Below are 25,152 nucleotides of genomic sequence, written 5' to 3'. Positions count from 1 at the left end.
CAAGACTCCACAGAATCACACCTGAACAGATTAGCGTGTTAAATTTAAACGTATTGATGTCTTGAGCAAAGATGAGCTGAAGGCTCGGGAGAATCACACCTGTCCCCGGGTTGTAAGACTCCTTAGTGCACTTCTATAAAGTTGGCGGTTTGAGAGCGATAGCTTTAAAAAACAAATGTCACAATCAAAGCAGTAGGGGCGGAGACGCCTTGTTATGACCGTCTGTCCAAACCCATTATTTGGCATCTTCAGATTGAATCCAGATAGATTTGAAAAATCTGGACAGCAAAAAAACACATGACGTGATTTTTCTTAATAAGACCCAGGTCACATTTGTGGTGAGCTGAAATTCAATTCCAAACAGATTTCTGCAGAAGCTTCTCCGACCGGACGGTCTGACCGCTCAGAGCGTCACCTGTAAATGATCACTCAACAAGGACGTCCAAAGATCAGCAGAAGCAGTGTTGGGGTATACCGTTCAGGGAGAGTTCTCGGATTACTTTTTTGTTGTAACGAGTAACGTAACGCGTTACTTCTGCAATTCAACAAATCCGTTATTTAGTTACTTTTTCATAAACAGTAATCTGTTACTGGAAAATAAATCTCCGTATTTCTCTTTTCTTTTTGTTGCCACAGAAACAGAAACTCCCTGAAGCTCTGTTTCTGTTTCTCTCCTCCTTCTTGGCAGGTCGCTGCGTACCAGCAGAAGGTAAACACAGCTGTGTCAGTGCGCATGTGTAGCTAGCTAACTCAGCTAGCGAGCTGTCAGAGAGGACAGCGTTTACTTTGTGGAAATATTCACATTATTCTGAATGTTTGGGCGAAAGGGACGAGAACAACATGACGGTGAAATGTAAGCTGTGTCTGGAGGAGAAGTGCTCGTCAGCTGTGAAGAGCTCGACTTCAAAAGTGAAGAAGCATCTGCAGCTAAACACAGCTCCACAACACTGGTGGGACTAAGAGCCTGTGTTGTATTGTTGTCTGGGAAACAGCTGTGCCTAATACTGTATGCCTCTGCCCAGTTCACTGTCAGACTGTTAGCAGAATAAAGAGCTGTAAAGGTTATACTGCGTCCGTCAGTCCTGTTTTCAGGCTGCAGAGTTACAGATTATGGGCCGTAAACAAGACTCTGCAGCGATGGTGGAACGAGCCGCAAAGGGGGTTTCATTTTTGGTAATGCAAAAGTAAACGCGTTACTTTTCTCAGAAGGAAACGCAGGAACGTAACGAGTTACTTTTAAAAGTTACCCAACACTGCTCAGAAGTAGATCAGAGCATCTGAGCTGAATCCACGCTGCCACTAGCAAACTCCTCCTTCACTGAGTTTGGTGCAGCTGTGGATCTCCATTTATCATGCTCCTGCATTGGAAAGCGGAGTCACCATTGTAAACCTGTGCAGAAAGGTTGGTGATGTCTGGACACGTGTTCGATCTGATCGCTTGAAGGTAATGACTGATTGGAGAAACAAATCTGAAGAGTGTCGATCAAGCCCCCAGAACACAGCATCCTACATTTCCCACTAACCCTAACAAAACTGAAGCCCCTGACATTTTCTGTCACTTCCTGTAAATTGTGAGTTTCTCATGTGTCACTGCACAACTGTGGGTAGAAGTTTTATAGCTCTCCTGAATGCATGCACTCAAAGATGCTGTTAAAAGCCACAAATAAAAGGGGAGGAACAGGATTACTGTTTGCACAATAGGATTCGTCTTAGGTTTACTTTTAGTGAAAAACAATCAGTGATATCTACATCAATCAGTAGGAACAAAATCACAAACCTTCATCTAAAGCACTAGCACATATGGAACCTGCATCTCCACCAGAGATGCATTTCAGAGAGATTAGAGGAGGGAGGTGGTTGGTACGGTCTCTTTTTGGCCCCTAGCGGTGCCACTTCCTGCCCCTGAGCTGTTGTTGACATCTGACAGCGGTGAGCCCCGACAGCTTTGACTCTCTGCTCTGCTTCCGCTCACACGCGCACCTTTTCATAATTGCCGGGGAAACATTTATGCTCCACGTCTCATCAAGTGAATTAGGCACCTTCCCTGACGGCCCCCACGCCCCCCACTTAACTGGACAGATGCACTGAAGGGCAGAGGGAGCAAAGGAGGAAGGGAGGAGAGGAGGGGAGGCTGCTTTCGTTTCATGCTTGGTGTCTGCAAGTCTGTGTTAGCTAAACTGAATCCTTTGAGCGGCATTTTTACGTTTTTAAATCTTTGCAGGCATTATTTGTTCACCTGTACAATTAAAATAACATCAGATTTCTCTCCAGTAAATGACTGTAAACTTTTGCACTTCAAAGAGAGATGCATCGTGCAAGTTAACACGAATCAAACGATGTCAATCAAACGACAAAGTGTAACATGTCACAAACCCCCCACGGCAGCTTTACAGAGATCTTTAGTGTCTGTGTGCTCTGAGTTTTAGCTTTTCAGCACATTTACAGTCTGACTCTCAACATTTATATCAAAGGAAAGGACTAACTTGGGTCTATAATCAGTCAATAACCAGCCTATGGAGAGGGTAGAGTCATACAGATACCTCGGAACAATAACTGATCACCAACTCAGCTTCCAATCCAACACTGAAACCGTTTCCTCCAAATGTCAGTGATGCCTCTTCTTCCTCTGCAGACTTCACACCAATCAGTCCTGACAGCATTCTACAAATGTTTCTCTGAATCTGTAATAACCTGCGATGTAACGACCTGGTTTGGTTCCCGAGCTAACATCCATCGCAATCCACGAAACACAATGTGCAGTAAAACAATCAGACTGGAGCGGGACAATCGGCACGCACACACTTCACAGCGGTCACCTCCCCTCAGGCCTGAGACACAGATCACTCACCTTCAGGACGAAGAGAGCCACGTAAAGCTCCTCACACACATCCGTCACACTCATGAACAGTTCACTTATTTATTTAGCGCCAAAACATTATTTATAGCCTGTTCATTACGTTCTATTTATTATGTTTTACAAGCTTACCACTGTGGATCGCTACATCGATGTTGTACGTGATGTGTGTGTGGCACGTTGTTGTGAGTGTGAACTGATGCTTTTACACACATTAAGTTCGTACTGTGACACACAGTAATGTGTTGTCACATTGTGTAATTTGTGTTTGTTTATTTTTGTATGAATTTAATAGTCTCGATAAAGTAAGTAGCGATTCGAGGGTTATATTCTGAAATTGGCCACAAGGGGGCAGCACCTCTATGGTTGAGGCGGCTGTGTCTCGCCTGTGTGGCGCTCAGCTTCAGTCTGGCGGAAGCGAGAGGAAAGTGAACAACTACAGCCGAGTCACTCTGCTGTCTTTGTCTTTTACCGACATCACTTTAAACTGTTAGCAGGTTTTACCCTGCACCTGTTACACTAACAGATATATAAAGTTATTCAAACAGAAATGATCAATGGACCATTGAAAGCGGCGAAAGAGAACATATTGGATCTTCATAACATCGAAACACAAGTTTAACAATGATTAATGAAGCTTTAGAAACTAGCATACACATTATTCTGTCATTTTTACTTCAAGAAGAATCCCTCAATTCTAAATGCTACAAGTCAATGGCAAAAAAACAACTCTTACTTTAGCACAAAGCAATGTTAGCTTTTAGCTAGCAGAGAAAGTTGCAGCTAAAGTAGAACGCTAACATAATCTTGGTTGATACCACAGACTGTATAAAAAGATGGCCGACATGACAGCTCCCTAAAAGTGAAGCCAAACCGTCTCTACCGCCCCCTGCTGACTGGCTGCAGTATAGCTCATAAAGCCCGCCTCCTCCATGTTAACAGATGGGACATGAGTCAAACTATGAAATCAAAATACTCGTCAAACATGGTTTCTGTCATTATAGTTAGTTCTTATCATGCTGATTTATATCCAAGTGTTCATCTTTTTGACAAGTTTACTTTTAATGTCAAAATGATGATTGACAGCTCTGTTGACCAATACGGCTCCTGCAGCCAATCAGTTCCGGGTGAGCAGAGTGGAGGACGAACGGCGAGAGAGACGTAACTAAAACAATCACTACAGTCATTGAAGTTTTCATACCTGTAAACGTTAACCTCAGACCAACACAAGAAGCTGTTCTGCTGTTAAACACGCCGGCATGCGGGATCCTTGCTGTTTTTTCGGCAAGTTAAGTGTGTGTTTTGGTTAGCGGAAGTGGCTACGGCGGCGCCACCTGCCGATCTCTACTGCATAGACTCTGGCTCCAAATGACGTCACCATCGCAAGATGGCAGCGCCTATCACAGGGGCTATGTTGGCTTCACTTTCATACAATGGGAGCAGATGGAGACGCGTCGTCCATCTATATATACAGTCATTGGTTGATACAAAAGCCGAGCTATAAGGAGAATATCCACTGACTTACATAAAATGTTGCTTTGCTGAATGTTTTAATGTTGCCATTTCCTGTCTGACACATGAACTAATAATGTGTTTTTACACTGCTGATGTTTGGTAGTTAGCAGCAAAAAGTACAGGTGTAATACATGAAATTAACGATGGCTGCATACCATTCTTTTTCGAGAGCTCTGATATGGTGCATGCTGTCATTGAAACAGCTAACTGGGAACCTTATTGGAATGGAGCCTTCATTAATTAGTTTCACCTGTGTTTATTCAGGTGTTGTAGGTGGCTCTGTGAGCTTATTTTACTGTGATACAACCAAAAAGGTCCGGGCTCAGCCTTAGGAGCCGCTTCTCCTTCGCGCCGAAAGGAGCCAGTTGAGGTGGTTCGGGCATCTGGTTAGGATGCCTCCTGGGCTCCTCCCTTTGGAAATTTTCAGGGCACTTCCAACTGGGAGGAGACCCCGGAGCAGACCAAGAGCTCGCTGGAGGGATTATAGATCCCGTCTGGCCTGGGAATGCCTCGGAATCCCCCAGGAGGAACTGGAAAATGTTGCTGGGGAGAGGGACGCCTGGGTCACCTTGCTGAGCCTGCTGCCACCGCGACCTGACCCCGGATAAGCGGAAGATAATGGATGGATGGATGGATGGATGGATGGACAACCAAAAAGGTGGCAAAATTCAATTCTCAAAAGTTTTAGATTGGCAGTGTGCAAGTTTGACTTCCCACTCGTGGACAAGAACTAACGGGTGTCTTCAAAATGAAGAAGAAATATGTGTTGCTGCTGAAGCCAAGTCGCAGAGGCTCAGTGAGCATGTGGTAAACTTCAGAAACATCTGCATCAGAACGAGTCAGAGTATTATATGGCTGATGAGCGTGGCTTTCATCTGATTGACAGCCACGTTAAACACATGAAAGCAGAACAGGAGTCTCAAATTTGTCTCTGAATGTGGATCAAAGAGATCTTAACAGAGCTGCACAAACATTTCCACTCGATCATGAACAAAAATAATAACCATGTGTGATTTTGCATGAGGTTAGACGGCGGGGGAAAGTAAACTAAACACTGTTATGAGTTTCTTTAGACTGTAGTCACATTTCATTAGCCGGGCACTGAGGTTAGCAAGCTGCATAGTAACCATCAAAGTCTTCTTGTTCCTATTCGTCATTGAAACCTCAAGCATACTGGAATTACCCTTTAGCTACAGAGAGTCAGGACCAAGCTGCAGGGCATTTCTTTCCTCCCTGCGAGCGTTTCCTGAGTGACATTGCCAGCCCTCGACAGACATCATCCCTCGCAGATCGACAATGAAGCAGCTCAGAGAAGCTGGCATGAGGTCACAGTATCTATATATAAAGTCTGAGCCTCAATGAATGTGACCTGCTCCACTGAGTCTGAGCGAGGAGGAATCAGACAGCCGAGGGAGGGAGCTGCACGGACGTAATCTGTGCTGGTGAGTGTGTGTGAATTGAAGTGTGTGTGTGTCTTCGGCCAGCCAGTGAGGAGAGCTGCTGACTGATGACGGAGGAGCAGACGCCAGGCAGACAATGGCCTAGTAATTGTCTGCCACTTCTCCCTCTCACCCTCCCACCTGCGCCGTCTCCCTCGCCATCCATTCTTCCCATGAGATGCCCTTTCCCTCTCTCCCTCTCTCCCTCTGTCTGTCTGTAAAGCAGGTCAGGTGCTCGTCACTGTGTCGCAGATTCAGGGTGGAGCTGAATCCATTCTCAAGCAGGCAGAGTGTCTTTCACAAATTGTTCCAATCTTACAGATAAAAAAATGCATGAAAGGAAGGGCTACCCCACAATATCAGTGATTCAAATCTACAGGCGAGAAGACCTCGAGTTGAATTTCATCAGCCTCATCTCTATTGTTTGTTTTATTTGTGGTCTGTAATATAGAATCCTCTGTGCTGAATGGTACCAGATACAGCCTATAAAGCCATGTTCGGACCAAGTGGCAACCTCCTGGGTTAAAAAATGAAGCCAATTAGAAGTGCAGGAAACTGCAGTTCCTCGAGCGGCCACTTGAGGCTCCAGAAAACAAGAAATAACATTAGAGCAGAAATAAACATGTTTACAGCCTGGTACAAAAAACGGTTTTGTTATAAAGAGCTTATTTTATTGTTCATGATAACTGTACGACGGGTGAATTTTTTTATAACACACCTGTTTTAATTATATTAAGCCTTAAATCATAGGGGCTGGCTCAGTTGATTGACAGGTGGATCCTGCTAGACGTCAACACAGACACACAGACACTGAGCTTAACGTCACCTGTTTGTGTTGTTGGAGACTTTAGAGGAGAAATAATCTCTCTGTGGGATTTATGGAACTTTCTGTCCGTGCAGGAAGTCTGAGCTCCAGCTTTAAGTGAGTTAAATGCTCGTGTTATTGTATTGATGCATTTATAGCACTAAGTAGCAGGTATACTGTGCTCGCTTTAGCTGCTTGTTAGTCTGTTCAGTTTTATTCAATCGTCGGCCAGTAAACAGTCAGGAGTTGTTGGTTTTTCCCCGGAGAGATTTCAGCAGACCGTAGTGATGAAGAGACCAGTTATTTTACGTTTCCCATTACATGTCCGCTACTTCTTTACTCTGATAACTAAACACCTGCATTCAGCCATCGACAGAATCTCCTCCTGGCAAAGTCAAACAAGCTCATTAATTACTACCCTTATTACCCTTAGAGCTCAGCCATAGGCTGTAGCTCACACGCGCTCCGCCTCTTTGCCCGTCTCTGGATTAGCCGGCTCTGGCATTTCCAATATGGCGACCCCCAGCCGCGGCGCAATTCAGGTTTCAAAGCGCTTCTTCAGAAACCAGTGGGTGACGTCACTGAGACTACGTCCATTATTTATACAGTCTATGGTTCAGACTGACAACAAGACTTTATCAAGATCTGCACTGACCACTGCGTTAGCTTTTGTCCAAATGTCAAAGTGTTCTTCACTGAAGACGTGACGCTGAACCCCGAATAGCTCACAAGGGCAAAGACATGAGTGTGTACGTGTGTGTACAGAAGTCCATTTGAGTTATTCTTGTAACCCACACCATGATGTGTTTCCTAAACTTACCCAAGTAGTTCTGGAGGCTCAAACGAAACAGCTGTTCAAGTCAAAAACAGACGCTAATAAGATGCTACCTTGTGTTACTGCATGAGACACCAAAGGTCAGTCTCTCCAGGAATTCACAGAAGAGTTTTGACAAAGTTGCAAAACAAGTTGCGACGTTTTGAGGCTTTTTCTGTGTGTAACATGTGACACATCCACTGTGAGCTACAAACGCTCCAGTAAAGACATCTATTGTCTTCTAACAACGCTTCAACGCTGACAAGATGCCACCACTGACAGGAGACGTGATCACTACCTGACTGTACAAACACTCTCTGACATCAACAATGACTCACATCAGTAACAGAGCCTCTGGTTGGTGGAAAGTTACACCAGGAAGTGGCTAAGTGAACAGGTAACAGTTATAATCATAACAACACTGAGTGTTGGATTTGTACTTATGGATTCACTGTACAGAGTCTCGTTAAAGACTTGAGGATCAGGAAGCTCATGAGAGAGAGACGATCACAGCGGAGCCTCGCTGGAACAGATCAGCCGTCTGTCTCCAGCATGCAGCGTGCTGGAGATATTAAAGGCTCAGAAAACGATACTCTTGAATGTTTATACAACACAGCAGACTTATGAAGATCAATATTTGGTGATGTACACGTCGACGCCCATGGGGGACATATGTTGATTGGTCAAATGTGCGGAAAAAGTTGCGTTGAGTTTGGCTGAATCGCAACTGAAAGGCAACAACAAAGCGTTTCTATCAGACAACCAGAGCCAGTGTCACGAATGCACATCACCTCTTTAAAGTTCCCGACATTACACAGGTGGGCTGCGCATGAAAACATAAGTGGTCTAATTTTTCACCTGGACTCTCAGCAGACTTTTTCTTGCCAGCCCCCGAGTCTGCAAAGTCCGAGCGAGCCGATGTGAACGCAGCAGCCTGAAACATTCACAACGAGGAAGCGAGCGTGTCGATGACGCTGCTCACGTTGCACCGAGTTTCTCGGCTTTAAACTCTTTTCTGCTCGCCTCAGTTGTCTGTAATTTTCTACTGTTGCTGAAACGTCCTCATACCTGTCGCAGTGATTTTAACTCTAAACAGTCACCATTACAGAAGACTCCTCCTCCTCTTCCTCCTGCACGCCCGTTACCTAAGCCAAACAGAGAGTTTTGAGTAGTAAGAGCACACCGACACTCAGTGTCACTGTATCAGGGTATGTTGCACCCAAAACTCCACGTTACTTTCCCACAGGTCCAAGCAGATTCATACGCATGCAAAGATTTCTCTCGAGCACTCACGTCTTCCTGTCAATTCTGAAATCGTCCGTTAGCTTTGTTTGTCATTTTGCCAACACTAAAATTTACTTTGCACCGTCTGAACTTACAGTTACAATCCTGCAGAGTTTCCTGTGGAACATTTCCTCGTATTTAACGTCATCGTAGCTGTGGAACATCTGCATGTAAGGAAAACGACACTGTGTGTTATAACAGTGACACTTTAATCTACCTGCCTCTGGCTTAATTAGTTGCTCTGGCACAGAGATAAATAATTGGGCTTCAACAGAGACAGAAATGTGTTTGTGAATGTTGATTGAGGAGGCTTTGGTGTTAAAACACATAATGAGAAGGAGGAGAAGAGGCTTCTATTCAGAGCGCTGATGAAAACCAATCAATTAGCCTGTGAGTGACAAATGCTGAGTAAACAGGAGGCTGCTTCACGGGCCTCTGCCAGCTCTGTGGCAACCGGCCACATCACTCATCCCTCTGAACCATCCACACTGTAAAAAATGTTCACAGGCCGCTGAACCTGTTTAAAGAACCTCACCTCCAGATTTAATCCAAGCACACACGCAGTGTTGAAGTAAGGCGAAATAAAGAAAATACGGAGTGAAACTGGATTTTGTTGACACATTTGTGAGATTTAAGGCCTCGACATTTCATATTGTTGTTAAGATTGATTTTTTTGCAGCAGGAATGTCTTCACTAATCCTCCAAATCTCGTGCAGTTTTTCTGCCCTGAACTCTGAAAACACAGCAGAGACTCAGTGATCCATCTTATCATAACTCGGAGCTCTCCGCCTGGTGAACAAGGGCACGATACTCCATCAAGCTTCTCTACATCGCTCTGTAAACAGGGAGACAGCTCTGGCACAGTTCTGCACACACACACACACACACACACGTTCAGGAAAGCAGCTCCTCCCACATACTCTTCATTTGACAGCAAAGGGATAAAAGTTCACATTTTTCCATAACGAGCCGGCAGTATCAGCTCGTGGAAAAGTCTACAGAGAGTTCAGTGTTCATAAACGGCAGATCAGATTTCAGTTGCACTTTTTTAGAGGACATTCACTTGAGAAAACGACTCTGAGGACTGAATCGTGGTGCGCAGAAGCTGAGACATGACGTGATGAAGCAGTTCCAGCAAGTTCCAACAGCTGCAGTTCCTCTGGTGTCCACTTGAGGCTGTCTCCAGCAGTGAGTCAGTCCCCATAGAGCCCCATGTTAAACTCTACAGCAGAAATAAACATGTTTACAGCCTGGTACAAAAAACAGTTTGGGTCTCTCTAGCTCATTTCTCTCTTCATGACAACTGTACGGGGAGAATCTTTATATAACTCACCTCTTAATAATTGGGGGCGTGGCCTCTTTGAGTGACAGCTGGGAGCTGCTAGCTGTCTGCTAGGTGTCCCCTCAGCTAACTCAGTCACTGAACGTAACCTCTGGGCCGTGTTTGTGCTGTTGGAGCCTTTTGGAGATTTGTTCATGTAAATATCAGACAGATAATCTGTGTGTGCGCTTTACACAGACCTACACCGTCCAACACGTCTGACACACAGCTTTTACACTCACTTACATTATACTATTATTTATTTAAATGTTGAAGAAATTATTAATTAATATGCATACAACGGACCACAGGCTGATAATGATGAGCGTCAAAAGAGAGCAGGAACAGGCCAGGATGAGGAGGAGTAACAGCCACAGGAGAGACATTGAGCTGTAGTGCAGCGAGATCCAGTGGAGACCTGGGCAGGTGTCGTGATGAGTGAGCGATATCTAACGCTGTGCTCACATTGCTCACATAAGTTTATCACATAGGCTGTAACAAATCATGAGTAGTAGCATTAATAGTAATGGGCGAGTGTCAGCTTGTATCAGTTGTATTTCGTATTGCCTTCTATAACTGTAAATCTGTACTACGTTTAACTTTGCCACAGCGGTGTGAGAGAGAGAGAGAGAGAGAGAGAGAGAGAGAGAGAGAGAGAGAGAGAGAGAGAGAGAGAGAGAGAGAGAGAGAGAGAGCGATGACAGCTTCCTGATACTTTGGCCATGTCCACACGAACACGGGCGTTTTTCAAAACGTAGCTTTTTCTCTGCGTTTTGACCTTTTTTCCTCACAGAAATTTTAGGTCACTGAAAACGGATCTTTTGTAAAACTCCGGCCAGGGTGAAGACTTTTAGAAACTCTGTTTCCATGGAGACGTGTAGACGGGGTAAACGGCGTTTTTGGCTCGTGACGTCAGGCTGTGCGCCGTTATCTCCTCTGTGAGACGTCACAAATGAGGCGACATTCCTTGCAAAATGACGGATGTGACAAAAACCGTGATGCTTAACAGGACTTTTTACACGTTTGCACATATATGTGCATTTACTCGTCCACTGAGGAACAAAGGCGTCGGGATAGATTTGCATGACCAGGTCATATCGCCGCCTGTCAGTGTGGCGTTCTCATGACAGCGTTTCTGTCGTGTTTTTGCATTTTCGTTTGGATGGGGATTTTTGAGAAGCGTGCTTGCGTGGACGGGGTTTTCTGGAAACGAAGGAGGAAAAAACTCAGTTTTCAATAATACCCGTGGACGTGTAGACATGGCCTTTGTTTGATAGGTGCTTGAGTGTCCCGTCCCGAAGTCCTGCCTCTTCACCTGCACAAAACGCACCCAGGCACGGAAGCTCGCTCTCCGGTCAGGAGAACGGCGGCTCGATGTCCCGTCAAGCTAGAATTTGTGCAACCGGCACAAACGCAAAAATGACAATCTGACCGCTCAGACTCACTTCCAGCTACTTCTGCACGTTGAGCTGAGGCAGAGTCAGACGCTGCGTGTCCCTCTTGTAAATTTGTGCCCTTATGTCTGTAAATAACATGAAATCAAGGACTAACCTTATGATTAACAACTCCACACAAATAGCCCGTATATGTTTGACAGCTTGGAATGTGCACCACTTGCTCCTCTTCAGCTCAACCCTCTCGTCCAAATGTGGTCACTTCTGGCTCCACAAAGCCAACACGGCTAAAATCGGCTAAAATGCTGAACTCAAGGCTTTAAAAAGGCAGACAACAAACCAACGGGTGACGTACGAGTCCTGCTGAACCATAGGACAGCCGGCTCCCTGCAGAACAATGTGGCCTGCGAGCTGCTAATTTGCAGTGCCGAGGTGTAGCAGAGGCTGAGAGCACAGGTCATCTCCCTTGGTCACCGCGGCTCGAATCCCAGGCGTTACGAAAGCACAAGAGTGAACCAGAGTTTTCTCAGTGTGGAGCCACACAGGCCACAAGCGTCTGGAAGCTCTGAAGTGCAGCTTAATAAAGTGATCATCATGTTCCTCTTGATTTGTGTAGAAAAGGGGATCTGAAAGTAATGTCTGCGCATTAAACTACAATCAGTCACAAGATTCTGCTGATATTTTAACGACACAAAACTTTCGAACTTGAGAAAAGTAAATCTGCTTTCCGGCCCGAGCCAGCACTTTTACTGTCGCTCCTGATTTGTATGTGAAAAGCCGAGTCACCTCACAACGTTGCTTTCTTTGGAAGCTTCTTTAGTGCTCAGCTGAGTCCAAACAAACTGCAAACATAAATCTGCATCGGTCTGAACTGTAAAGGACTTTTCTTTGGAAATATCTGCGAGCAAAGTGTTTTAATTAGTCAAAGTTTTCAAGAAGTGGACAAAAGGTCGATCTCTAATGTGTCCCAATCAAGTGTTTTATCCCCTGATCCAGATCCAAGGCTTGTTTATTGAGTGTTTGCCAACGCTGATGGATCCAGCTGCACTGCTGGGAGGTGCAGGCCTTATCAGACACACAACAGACCAAAGACGCAACAGCCAGATTCACTTCACTGGGAACAATGTGTTGATGAGGCCAAAATATAGCATGACTGTCCGACAAACATCGACACCTTGGGTCAACTTACAGATTTAACATCCTCTAGAAACACGCGAAACATGTGACTGACGCCTTTTCAGAACGTTCCACTAAACTGGAACACTTGACTGGTTTTGTGTTGTCGGCACATCTGGTGAATTTTTCACCCAAATAATCTTTCTTGAAGTTACATCCAAGAAGTCTATGATCCATTTTTTTGGTGATTAAACTTCAACTTTCATTCTCTAACAGGTTCACTGTCTGTGCTTGACACATCTGGCGTGTTAGCTTAGCTCATTAACTAGCTTATCGTCTTGGGCTTGAACACAGGCTCTAAGTGGACATAGCCTCTTGAGCCCCTTTGATGCAGCCAGTTCAAGCCCTGACTGCTACACCTCGTCTTTAATGTAAAACACACAGAGGCTGAGTGGTGTGGCGAAGTCGTTCCGCGTCTGAGCCGGCATCGGAGGTAGTAACAGAGGCGAAACAGAGGATAGTGTGTGTATATGAAGCATGCGCTGTTCGTTTACACATCGCACGCTTTTTGCAATGCTGCAAACACACACTGGGACGGCTTTACGCTGGTGTTGTTTGGTCCAAAGTAAAATGGCAAAGGTGGCGTAACAGCAGAACTATAACGAAGACTAGAGAAAAACTTTGCACATCCATTTTATAGGATCGGTGCGGAGGAGAGAAAACAGCCCGTCAAAAATGCGAGTAAACTCCCGCACACTGTCCAACATGCAGAAAATACACTTATTTGGCAAACATTCAAGCAACCACGACTGATGAAGGTGGAGCACCGAAAACTGAAAGTGGACGTGCCTTCAACCTGCATTCTTTCTGATGGCCAGCAGGGCGGGACTCCATTTGTCACATAAGGAAGGAGGAGAAAATGGTCCTACTTCTCTCAGTGAACTTTTTCCTCATGAGTTTATGGTCACAATCTGAAGTTTTAAGTCTTCTTCAACACACCTTCATGTTCATTTAGTCACTTTTTGCACCATTGAAAGTAAAGCAGAAGATAAAGCAGGGTATAATTCAGAGCGCGACCTAATCTTGAGGTTTGAAAAAGGTCGTCTGCAAACCAGTGGGTCCTCTCAAGGTCGCTACTTTAACCCCAGCTCCAAGCTTTCTTCCAGCTGGGTCCCTTCTGGCTCCAAAAAACAAGATGGCGGAGGCCAAAATGCCAAGTTGAATGACGTCACAGAGGCTATTTCCACCTGAAGATCTTTATGTGGTTGTTTTTGGCTACTTGTTATTTTTCTTATATGCACACCTTAATGTAATAGATACTATTTATTGGATATGAGGAGGCATTATTCCATGATTAGTTTGTGTGGCGGCAGCTGGAGCTCCATGGTGAGGTGAAAATTATGATAAGACTTGAGTTATCGCTCTGGTAGAGAAAACCATAAACAGCTCATTAGTTTTAATTTGGTTTTGTCACTGTTGACTTTGCGCTTTTTGCCAAACAACACAGAGCAGCACTCGAGCCTCACAATCCAAAGACATGGAGTCTGCAGAGTGCACGTGGAGGTCTCTGACAAACAGGTGCTTTGGACTGAACGCTCTGATAGGACCACGATGAGAGACAACAGTGCGGATAGATCTGTTGCTCTCATGAGGACGTGTGGAGTGAAATCTTGATGACAAACCCTCCGTTTTATCCAACATCTCATCATGTTTTACTACACTGCTGAGTGAGTCTTTGCTGATATGAAGTGATGCTGATAATAAAGAAGACCTGAGGGATGGAGCGAGCGAGCACAGGCGCTCTGCTGCTTCCAGGTGCTTCCAGGAATAGCCGAGCCGCTAATGGTGCTGGCCGGCAAAGTGGCCCGTAATGCCTGTTGATGGAAAACACAGGCGGCCAATTACAGAGCCCATATCTAATCAACGGGGTCGGAGGTCAAGTCCCATCAGCCATCTGTCTTCATTTGGCTGTTGCCTCATCACTGGTGGGGGAGTTCGATAGATCTCGGAGTTCAGTCAGGAGCATGTTTGACACACACACACACACACACAGAAGCGCTCAGATGCTGCATGTAAAATGGTGATGTCATAAAGTTGACATTTAAGCTCCAGCGATGCAGAGTACAGCTCCCACACTCTAACACACACACAGACTCACGCACACGCGTACGTTGATTCAGATGCTGTCTGGGTGAAGTGATGTCATAAAAAGTGGCTGGAAGGACGAATGTGCTCCGACTGCAGCTTCACAGGAGGACGATCGTGTTCTCCTGCCTCCTCTCAGAGGACAGAGGAGCAGTTGTTATTCATGACGCCACATTCAGTGTGTGTGTGTGTGTGTGTGTGTGTGTGTGTGTGTGTGTGTGTGTCAAGTGTGATAAATCATAAACTGTAAGCTGAACAGGAAAGACTTCAAAGCTGCAGAATTACACAATCAATAATCTCAGAGGTGGATAAAAAATGCAAAGGACAGAAGAAGTTAAGTCTGTGCTGTAAACCCAGTGACATCGCCAGTGTCTGACTTACTTAACGACAATCTTAGCTGAAAATTACGGCACAGGATAAAGGACAATATTAAGACTACTGAGAGGCCAAAGGAGGCTATATACATGCGTCTAACATAGCAACCCATTGGCTACTGGCTAGGCTGGTCATTAGCTTCCGAGGCTAGCAACTAGCATGCCAAAGCTAGCAACCCACTGGATCAGCTACTGGCTAGGCTGGTCATTAGCTTCCGAGGCAAGCGACTAGCATGCCGAAGCTAGCAACCCACTGGATCGGCTACTGGCTAGGCTGGTCATTAGCTACCGAGGATAGCAACTAGCACGCTGAGGCTAGCAATCCATTGGATCGGCTACTGGCTAGGCTGGTCATTAGCTTCCGAGGCAAGCGACTAGCAGGCCAAAGCTAGCAACCCACTGGATCAGCTACTGGCTAGGCTGGTCATTCACTTCCGAGGCTAGCAACTAGCACGCTGAGGCTAGCAACCCACTGGATTGGCTACTTACTTGGCTGGTCTTTCGCTTCTGAGGCTAGCGACTAGCATGCCAAAGCTAGCAACTCACTGGATTGGCTACTGGATAGGCTGGTCATTAGCTTCCGAGGCTAGCTACTAGCATGCTGACAATTTATGTATGGTATTGCTGCTTAGAGCGTGCATATGCACAAACATCCATCCATCCATATGTATGCTGGCTTGTCATTGGCCAGATCAGTAGCTGGCTTCAGCAAGAATATAGCCTCCTTTGGCCTCTCAATAGTCTTAATTTTGTCCTTTATCCTGCACCATAGAGAACAAAGTGTGCTCGCTTCACATGACCTCTGGCTAATTTCTCCAAGAAAAGCTCAAAGCTTTAGGAGGATTTAAAACCAGAATTTAAATGTATTCCTTCTGAAACCGACTGTATTTTGTACGCACTGTTTTAGCTTCTCTTTCATCTTTTTGCCTCTATGTTAATCTTCATTGTGGCGATGATTCAACAATAAATCAGTTTTCAAATTATACACAGGAAGGAGCGCTTCCCGGACTCCAAGAATGTTGGTTTAAGGTGCTCTTTGGATTGGGACACATGCAGTCATAAAAGATAAGAAACCTCCAAAGCAGTTAAACATTACAGTCACAGTCACAGTCATGTAGACTCTAAAAGAACCTCTGATGCTTCCTCCTCCTCCTCCTGTTGTTTACAAGAGAGGGCCTTGGATTGGTTCTTGTTTGAATCACTTTTCTTCATATTTGTTTGTGCAGAAGTAAACGTTTACAGATGCAGTTACAGATTACAGATAACAGTTGCACCGACAAATGAAGTATAAAATAATGTTGATCAAACTTGTATTTACATTTTTTTTGTTATATGTATTATTGTATTATTATTTTAGGAATTATGCATGACATATATTTATAAAATCTAAAAGCAAATTAATTTTAAAAAAACTACCCCTACAGTTCTCAAAAGTGAACCCCCGTATGAGAAACACTGTTCTATGAATTTTTATTTTCATATCCGTCAAATCTCACAGGAACATACGAGGTATGTATGAACTATGTATGTACAAACAAACATGTCCAAAACAAGCTGTATTGTTGCTGTATTTCTTTAAGTAATAATCTCAAAGATTTTCATGTAAATAAATGTCTGTTAAGTCTCTATCGCCAAATGAGGTAACACAATGCTGATGAAAGCCTTTACATTTGCAGTATATAGTATTATTATGTGCTGGGTGTCTGTGGCGACTGTCGCGGAAAAAATCCCCAGCGGCGCCCAGTTAGTGACGCGTTTTCCATCAGCCAGCAGTGGTTGGTCTGCCAGAGAGGGTAGGCGGAGCTAAGCGGCTGCTTTTCCGCTCTCTGCAAGTGTTGCGAGTAAACAGTAATCTACTATGGCTGAACAAACAAAGAAAAGATGGATGACTACAGATACAACTTCAACAAGAAGTGAAAATCCAAAGAAGAAGAAACAAACTCGACGCTCAGATGAAGCAAACAGTCTGAAAAGGAAAGCGACCGTCAGCCAGGAAAATCAAGAGTTACAACCGGAGCCGACCGTGGACGTCACACATGCAGCACTGTCTGGATACCTGGGAGGTGTGCTCCTGCAATTACCGTTTATCGCCATAGGTGCCGCCAAAGAGAACGAAACTGAGATCTTTGAGATTATCACTTTTTAACACTAATATGATGGCATGGTGGAAGCATTTTTGGGGACAGATAATCCCTCTACACTACTTTAACTAAGTAAAACAGCCTTATGCATTAGTCCATAGACTGCATTAAAAGATGGACGACCCTCTCTATCGCCGCTGACTGGCTGCAGTATAGGTCATAAAGCCCGCCTCCTCCATGTTAACAGATGGGACATGAGTCAAACTATAAAATCAAAATACACGTCAAATACATTTTTCTCAAACATGGTTTCTGTCATTATAGTTAGTTCTTATCATGTTGATTTATGTCCAGGTGTTCATTTTTCTGACAAGTTTACTTTTAATTAGTTATTTGATGCTGTAAAAAGGGGGTGTGGCCTCATGATTGACAGCTCTGTTGACAAACAGGTCTCCTGCAGCGTTCTGTTCCCGAGTAGCAGAGTAGAGGAGGAACTGCGAGAGGAGACGTAACTAACACTAACACTACAGTCATTGAACTTTCCATCAGCGTGAATATCTGCTTCAGACCGACACAAGAAGCTGTTCTGCTGTTAAACACGCCGGCGTGCGGGATCTTTGCTGTTCTTTAGGTAAATTAAGTGTGTGTTTGGGTTAGTGGAAGTGGCTACGGCGGCTTCACCCGCCGATCTCTACTGCGCAGACTCTGCCTCCAAATGACGTCACCATCGCAAGATGGCAGCGCCCATCATGGGGCTATTTTGGCATCAATTCTGTACAATGGGAGCAGATGGAGACGCGTCGTCCATCTACAGTCTTTGCATTAGTGTGAGGAAGGAACCACCTCATTAAACATCACCAGCTCACTGTTCATTATATTATTATCTTATCCAGGTGCATACCTTCACTGTGCAGATCAACAGTATGGAATTCAAACTCCTAACACTGGTGCCAAACATATCACAAGTTCAACACTGCCCTATCTTATTTTGCCCGTGTGTGTGTGTGTGTGTGTGTGTGTGTGTGTGTGTGTGTGTGTGTGTGTGTATGTGTGTGTGTGTGTGTGTTGCAGCACATGCAGCTGAACCAACAGGAAAAGTGTCTTCAAAAGAAAAATTCTCTCAATGCAAGATTAAATGTCATAAAAGAAGAGATTGTAACCAACAGCTGGAACAAAACAAATTCAGCTGAGTTCTCTGGAGAAATGCATTCTGGGTAGTGTAGAATTAACTGTTTTATTACAACCTCTCAGTGATAGAAACCCTTCAAGACATGAGCAAGAAGTCCTTTAAGGTGTTTATGTTAAGTTATGTTTACCTGACACCTTTAGGTCCTTGAACTGAACTCCATCCTCTGATTATTTCATACCAACAAAAGCTCCAGAAAAACTACTGCACGGGCCTCAAAGGTGAGATTCTTTTGGTCAATCTAAAAGTGCTCATTCAACAAACCTTAGTTTGGATTATCTGGTTAAACTGATGATATTTACAGCCCGTCTGATCGTCTCAGCGGTCTTGTTTCGTGCCCAGTTGGACTTTAAGTGATGTTGCGACATTCCCAGATGACGGCAATTAATTTGGTGAACCGAAGCTTCTCAGAGGAAAACTGAAAGGACTGAAAAAAGTGCAAAAAATAAGACCGAAGTCGCCGTAAACATCAGCGAAAGTAGCGTAGCATCATCTATATAAAGCAATCTGTCTCGTTACGAGCACTGGAGCGTGTGGGACATTGCTAAAGATTAGCGGATTACACTCTGCGTGTGTGTGTAAGTGTGTGTAATGTGTGAGAGAGTTAGCATGCTGCATAATAGAGGGGTGGGGGTGGGGGGGCATATCTGTGCAGCTGACGGAGCTCCAGCTGTGGTGTGCTTTGAGGCAGAAGTGAGTGGAGGTGTGAACGCACAGCCAGGTGCTGCCCCCGTCTCACCCTAACACCCTCGCTCAGTCCACTTCCTCCCCGTTAATTAGGAGAACCTGTGGGGGGAGGAGGGGGGGGTGATGGTGGAGGAGGATGGGGGTGTGTGTGTGGGGGTTGTGGAGCAGCTGTCTGAGCAGCCTTTACATCAGAGACTCGGTTTGTGTAACCAGATCGATCCAGGTTCAGTCGTAATGTGTTTAAGGTGGACGGAGGTTCACACCTGACACCTGAGTGTTCACTCCACCTTCCTGCTCACATCTGACCTCACCTGAGGGGAAGCTCTGGCTCGATCCCAATTCTCCCCCTTGGCCCTACACCTTGTTTTGGAGTACCCTTGATTTGGTAGCTGAACAGAGCTCCAGGTGGGATGTTACAAAACATGATTCCTCACGTCATACTTTTCCAGCTTCAGACACAGCACAAGAAAATAACTGTTAGTCAGTGTTAACTTCTTTAATGAAAATTATAAATGTTCGTCAACCAAGGAGCCGTAAAAACTATCTTTTTTATATAATAAAAACTCAGTCGACACGTTTTGTTTTCGCTAACGAGACGAGACGGGACTAAAATGTCCCGGGCTGTCGGACATTCAGAATCCATATTTTCCAAGCACGACAGCGTACGCAAAACAAACAAGGTGCTTTTGAACTTCCTCTGTTAACTTTCTGCTTCAGGCTCTGTGCTCGCCGTTTGATGTTTCTTCCGCACAAACAGGAGCGATCATCGGCTGTATGAAGTGATGATGAAGTATAAAAAGTTAGTGAAACCAACACTGGCTGCTGCAAAAAGGGCCAAAGAGGAATGTGCTGCTGTAACTGCACGGCTTCGTTCTGTGGCTTTACACGAGTAACATTTCTATTTCCTTATAACCTCAGCTGAGGATAAAAGTGTTCTTTTTTCAAGATTTCAGTTTGTTGTTGTTATGAAAATGGAAAAAGGCGGGAGTCTGTACCGGTCTGTTCATGGTGTTTTATTTTGAAATGTCCGGATGCTGTGTGCAGTTTTCGTGTGTGACTTCCTGTCTGGAACAATCTGCTCTGTTCAGCTTGACTCGGCGCGTGTCTTTAGCGGAGCAGAGCGGAGAGACGCTTCTGGGATGAGCCGGAGACGGACCGCGCCGTGCGCTGTGGAATCACGAGCATTGACTTGAATGGGCGCGATCGACTCCAGAGGTGGCGGCGCACACGGAACGCGCCGGAGACGGATCCTGTGGAATTTGAGGGTTAGGCGGATTGATTTAGTTTAAAGAGAAAAAACGTTTGAACTAAAACGTTTGACTTTTTATTGACTTAAACTATAAAGGATTATAAACGACTAAAATGTGACTAAAACTAACAAACATTTTCGTCTAAGACTGAGACTAAATCTAAACTAGCTGCTGTAATGTCGCTGACAGATTCTCCTGTGTTCAAAGTATTATTTCTGAAAGACTTGTTGAAACTGTCCAGTTACAAATTCTTTTGCAAATAGAGAAACTTTTGCATGATTCTTCTGCTGCTCGGTTTGGAGTCTGCATCTAAAAAAAAGGCTAAACTTTAAGATGACCACTTCCTCCTCTAGCCTCCAAACAAGTGGGCCAACCTCGCCTGTAAGGGAATGGTAGAAAACGTAGTGGTTGGACCAAGTGATGGAAACAGGAAATGGGATTGGGTCTTTGACTGCTGTTTCTAAGGATGAACCAAACACGCTGTTTGGCCTGTATCCTGATACATATTAGGTTTGTGTTGATACCAGATCTGATCCAATACTCACATGTACATAAATGTTGATAAAAACATGCATCTGACAGATTTTAAAGGAGCTGTAGACCTCGAAATCAAACCGTATAAACACTGAAGACGCTGACTCATTGCTGATTTCCCTCATGAGGGACCAACTCGTCCCAAAAGTGCAGGACACGCCGCAAAAACTAGTGCCAAAGACACTCACCAACGACGAACATTGGACGATGGCCGACCTTCATCCCAGAGGGCAAATATGTCCTGCATGCAACACTCGAAGGCAAGGTGAAACACCTGTGAGCATGGCCTCATCCTGTCTTTACCCCACTCCTCTCCCATCCCATCCAAGAATTCATCTTTGCAGATAAAACACTTCCTGTTAGACTTAATCTTTCCTTTGTGGTGTGTTCTTGTCTTCAGAAACTAAACTTGCATTTGCACGGCTGCCTTAATGAAGAAACCCCTGCCTGTCCTGAATGTGCCCTCACTTCCAACTGGACCATCAAAGGTCGATTTGAAGGACAGAGACTTAAAGAGGCCAGAAAGCGGACGGAAAGAAGTATGATGAAGGAGGAATGTCGCTCACCCTCGCACTGCTTGCCATCTCCCTTGTAGCCCGGCTTGCAGATGCAGTTGTAGGACTTGGGTGTGTTCTGGCACAGAGCGTCGATGTGGCAGTCGTCCGAACCCTCCGCGCACTCGTCTGCATCTGCACAAACATCACAAAGCAATACACAATCAGACCTGACGTTGGGTACGACTAGCATCAGTTTGTTTACACCTACAGTTGATGAATTTAACAACACATTTTTTCTGGATCATTTTATCTGTTTAGGCCTTTTTCTGACAGTTCTGTGTTGATACTTTAACATATGGAAACGACACAGTCCGCTCCATCGACCCTACATGTGAAAGCCAGTCCAGCTGAAATGAGGGAGAGAAATAAGCCTGTGAAAATGAACATACAATCGCTTTGTTGAGTCTGAGGATATTGCCTGCATCACTGGTGTGAAGTCGTTGAAGAACATCGATGACTGACATTCTTAAGCCTGGTTTATACTTCGTGTTGAGTCTTTGCTAAAGGTACTTTGTAGCCACGGATCCTCAGCTGTATTATTACAAGTTGCTGCAAACTGCAACAACTGTGCTCAGTTCGCTTGGTCGAATCGGGTCAAAACTACAGAGGATAGCGTGCTTGAAGCTAGTTTGTAGCTATGGCTGCTTCAGCCTCCACATGGTGAGAAATCTCAAGTGGTCATTGAGTGTCGGTGTCTACTGATGGTGTATGTTTATGCATTACAGTGATTCCAGAAAAGTAGCTGCTGCTATTAGCTCCATTTCTTACACGAGGCAATAAGTCCGAGGTTAAATGTAGACAAAGAGGTTAAAAGAAAGGTCAATGAAATTATGCTTTTTCAAAGAGTGAGGCGCGCCTCCTCTGGGGGGCGATAGAGGGCTTCATGGGAGACGCAGAAAAAATAAACCAGAAAAAATCATTTCAAATATCTGGTTAGCGATCTTCTGCGATGTGTGGAGCAAAACGGATCGATTTTTAGTAACTACAGCGAGAGAGAGAAAGACTGATAATGGAGCGAGCAGAATGACGTGTGAGAACATGTTCAGACCAAGCAGTCTGTGGAGGCTGACGGGGAATCTACACAGGTAACGTATCTGAAGCGTATTATTGACACGTGTGTGCCGGGACAGAACCGCTCCTATGTTATTTAATGCTGCGATCTCCTGCAGCTGCGTGTGCTGCGCGGGAGGCGGGCGTAATACACGAGTCATTTTCAGCTGTTCTGTCCTGTTCGCGTCACGTTTATTTTTCCCCGCTGCTGCGCGTCAGTGAAGCGTAGAAAGCCACTGACCGCTCTGTACACGCCCACAACCGAGGAGTCCACGTTAAACGACGGGACCTCTTCATTTTGGCCAACTTCGATTTCAGTTTCAGTTTTCCTTTTTCCAGTGAACGTGTACATGTCCTCAACATGTCGGTAAAACAATCCTATTAATTCAGAAACACAGAATTCGTGCACAATTAAGAAATAAGTCTTTAAGTCATTTGCAAAGTTTTCTTCTTCTACTGTTTCCGGCAGACTGCACACTTTTTGGCGTCACTGCTGCCCCCTATTTATGGCCAGGAATCAAACCACCATTGGCTGACTTTGAGGCCTTTTCTTTCTTCTTGTGGGAAATGTAGTATCCTGCTTTTCATCAATATCTTAGGTTCATTCAAGATTTCAGACGGTGAGCCGGTGTGCTTGAAACCAGAAGCATCAACAACTCTGCTCTGGGCAAAAGGGAACAGAGATGTCATCGGAGCGTGGGTGCCCTTCCGTTTTCAGAAACTAGGTGAAAGCACTGGGTCAGGACTGTTTATTCAATTTGATGATCATTTACGTGTGATTGTGTGCCGCTGTCCCCTACTTTGTAGGAATACAAACTCAGTGTACCGCTTTAACTTTAAGGATTACAAGCCAAAAGGCGGGGAGTCTCTCGCTGAAACCTTTTTATTTCTACTGCAGTTTTAAATTAGGTTCGATGAGGCCAACGCCATCCATAATGTGCATGCAAAGTTTCCTCATTTAGCTTCTACAAAAATCAACCAAATCCAAGAACATCTGTAGCAAACGTGTCCGATAAATTACAAACCAGAGAACCTCTAAAGTCAGGTCCAGCTCCAGACACGCAGAGACCAGAAGGTCTAACAGCTCCCCGATTGATCAGGTTATTGATAGAGGAGGCGGTCACACCTGGGCCCAAATCCCAGGGCAGAGGGCCAACTCAATACACAGTGTACCCACACTCTCACACACACACACACACACACACGGGGGGGGGGGGGGGGGGGGGGGGGGGGGGGGGGAGCCTAAGACAGACAGACACAGGGATGTTTTAGTTCTTTTCTGTCTTTTGCAGCGTTCAGCAGACCTTTACATCACCACAGAGCCGCTCTGCTCGTCCTCTGCTTCCATCAGAGTATAAATAGCCTGTGTGTGTGTGTGAGTGTGTGAGAGAGAGAGAGAGAGTGTAAGACAGAGAGAGAGAGAGAGAGAGTGTAAGTTAGGCAGCCTGGCGGGAAGCTGCCTGTGGTTCAGCCCCTGCTCTCTGTCTGGCCCTCTGCCCGGCTCAGCCGTATAAAAGCAATAAATAAACGATAAAACGGAATTTACAATAAATATTTTTGCTGTTAAAAAAAGTCTGCGAGTGTTTTATTGGAGCTGAAGCGAAAACAGAGAGAGAGAAGCAACAAGTTAGAGACTTGAAATGCTGCAAGACTGAAATGTTTCACTTTCGATCGTCTTCTTTTCAGCTGCTGAGCTCCTGGTTCTGACAAAGCCTCTCCAGCCTGGTGGCTCACTGTCTCAATATTGACTCCTCACCCTTTCTCAGGGGTGGGAGGCTGAACAATGTGCTGCTGCTGCTGCTGCACGGTCGATATTGGGCCCCTGCTGTCTCCCTGCCTGCCTGCCTGCTCCTCCTGGGACTTTGACGGCCCTCCTGCCACCTCCACCCCCTCAGTCCACATTTACGCACAGCCTCCACCTCCCTCCTCCTCCTCCTCCTCCAGCTGCGGGCAGGCCACCGAACCCAGAGACAAGGTGCTCTCTGGCGGCTCCCTCTTCTAAAACCACCTTCGCAAAATCATTAGCACCATTTTCTGGACGGTGAAAAATTAAAACAGGCAGCTCTCTCACTGCGAAATGAAAGCAAATGAGCGCTTAACCCTGAGATCAAGCTGCGGTTTCCGACAGAAATTGACCTTTTACGCGCAGGAAACAGAAGTTCCAGTGAAGTGAGGGAGGCTGGTAACACGGGAATCACTTTTACCATCAAGAATGTCTTTCAGGAAAAATGTGCAAAAACATGAGTTTCTAAAAAGACTCTGACATCCAGTAAATTAAGCAATATTTACGGAATGTTTCTTTAATGTGCCGAATATGAGCTCTCAGCGGCTTTAGGTGTATTTTGCATCATTTTCTGATATCACCGTGCGTAAGAAATGCAGTCATGTACATTATAATGTTATTAAAGAAACTCGCAGCGCGCATCTGTTACTAAATGACAAGTTTCAAGTCATCTATTTGTGCTGTATGGTATTTTAAATTCTCAAACGATTTCTTTTGGATATTCCAGGTAGTTTGTTCCGGTCTTGTTTCCATCATTTTCTCCTTTAAGCCGGTGAGTCTGCAGCCACCAAAAAGTACATTTAAAGGTTGACAACAACGCCAAAGACAGACAGAGAGGAAAGGGGAGCTCTTACCTGCGAGTCCGACATCCCCCATCACCCTGCAAGTATTTATGAGGAGGATAAACAAACAAACGTCCCGGGAAAAACAAGCGCTCCCCATGCTGACAGACGGTGTGAGGAT

At 45.1% G+C, this 25,152-nt stretch overlaps 1 protein-coding gene across 3 annotated transcripts in view; it reads right to left on the bottom strand.

Annotated features, from left to right (window-relative positions):
• The window catches only part of scube1 (signal peptide, CUB domain, EGF-like 1), a 119,291-nt gene extending 94,139 nt beyond the window's left edge, over positions 1-25,152 (bottom strand). For 2 of the 3 annotated variants that reach the window (XM_069671067.1, XM_069671068.1), the window contains exons 1-2: positions 25,044-25,131; positions 21,366-21,488 (exon numbers count right to left, since the gene is read on the bottom strand). In XM_069671067.1, coding sequence (XP_069527168.1) covers positions 21,366-21,488; positions 25,044-25,131 — 211 coding nt within the window. Of the gene's footprint in view, positions 1-21,365; positions 21,489-25,043 lie in introns of all 3 variants that reach the window. The other variant, XM_069671069.1, reaches the window with a different exon arrangement.

This window comes from Semicossyphus pulcher, unplaced genomic scaffold (genome assembly GCF_022749685.1).
Source record: "Semicossyphus pulcher isolate SPU_LCO1_2020_fin unplaced genomic scaffold, fSemPul1.0.p SCAF_20, whole genome shotgun sequence".
Lineage (NCBI taxonomy): Eukaryota > Metazoa > Chordata > Actinopteri > Labriformes > Labridae > Semicossyphus > Semicossyphus pulcher.
The sequence above is the reverse complement of the archived record's forward strand: the minus strand, read 5'-3'. Positions and strand labels throughout refer to the sequence as shown.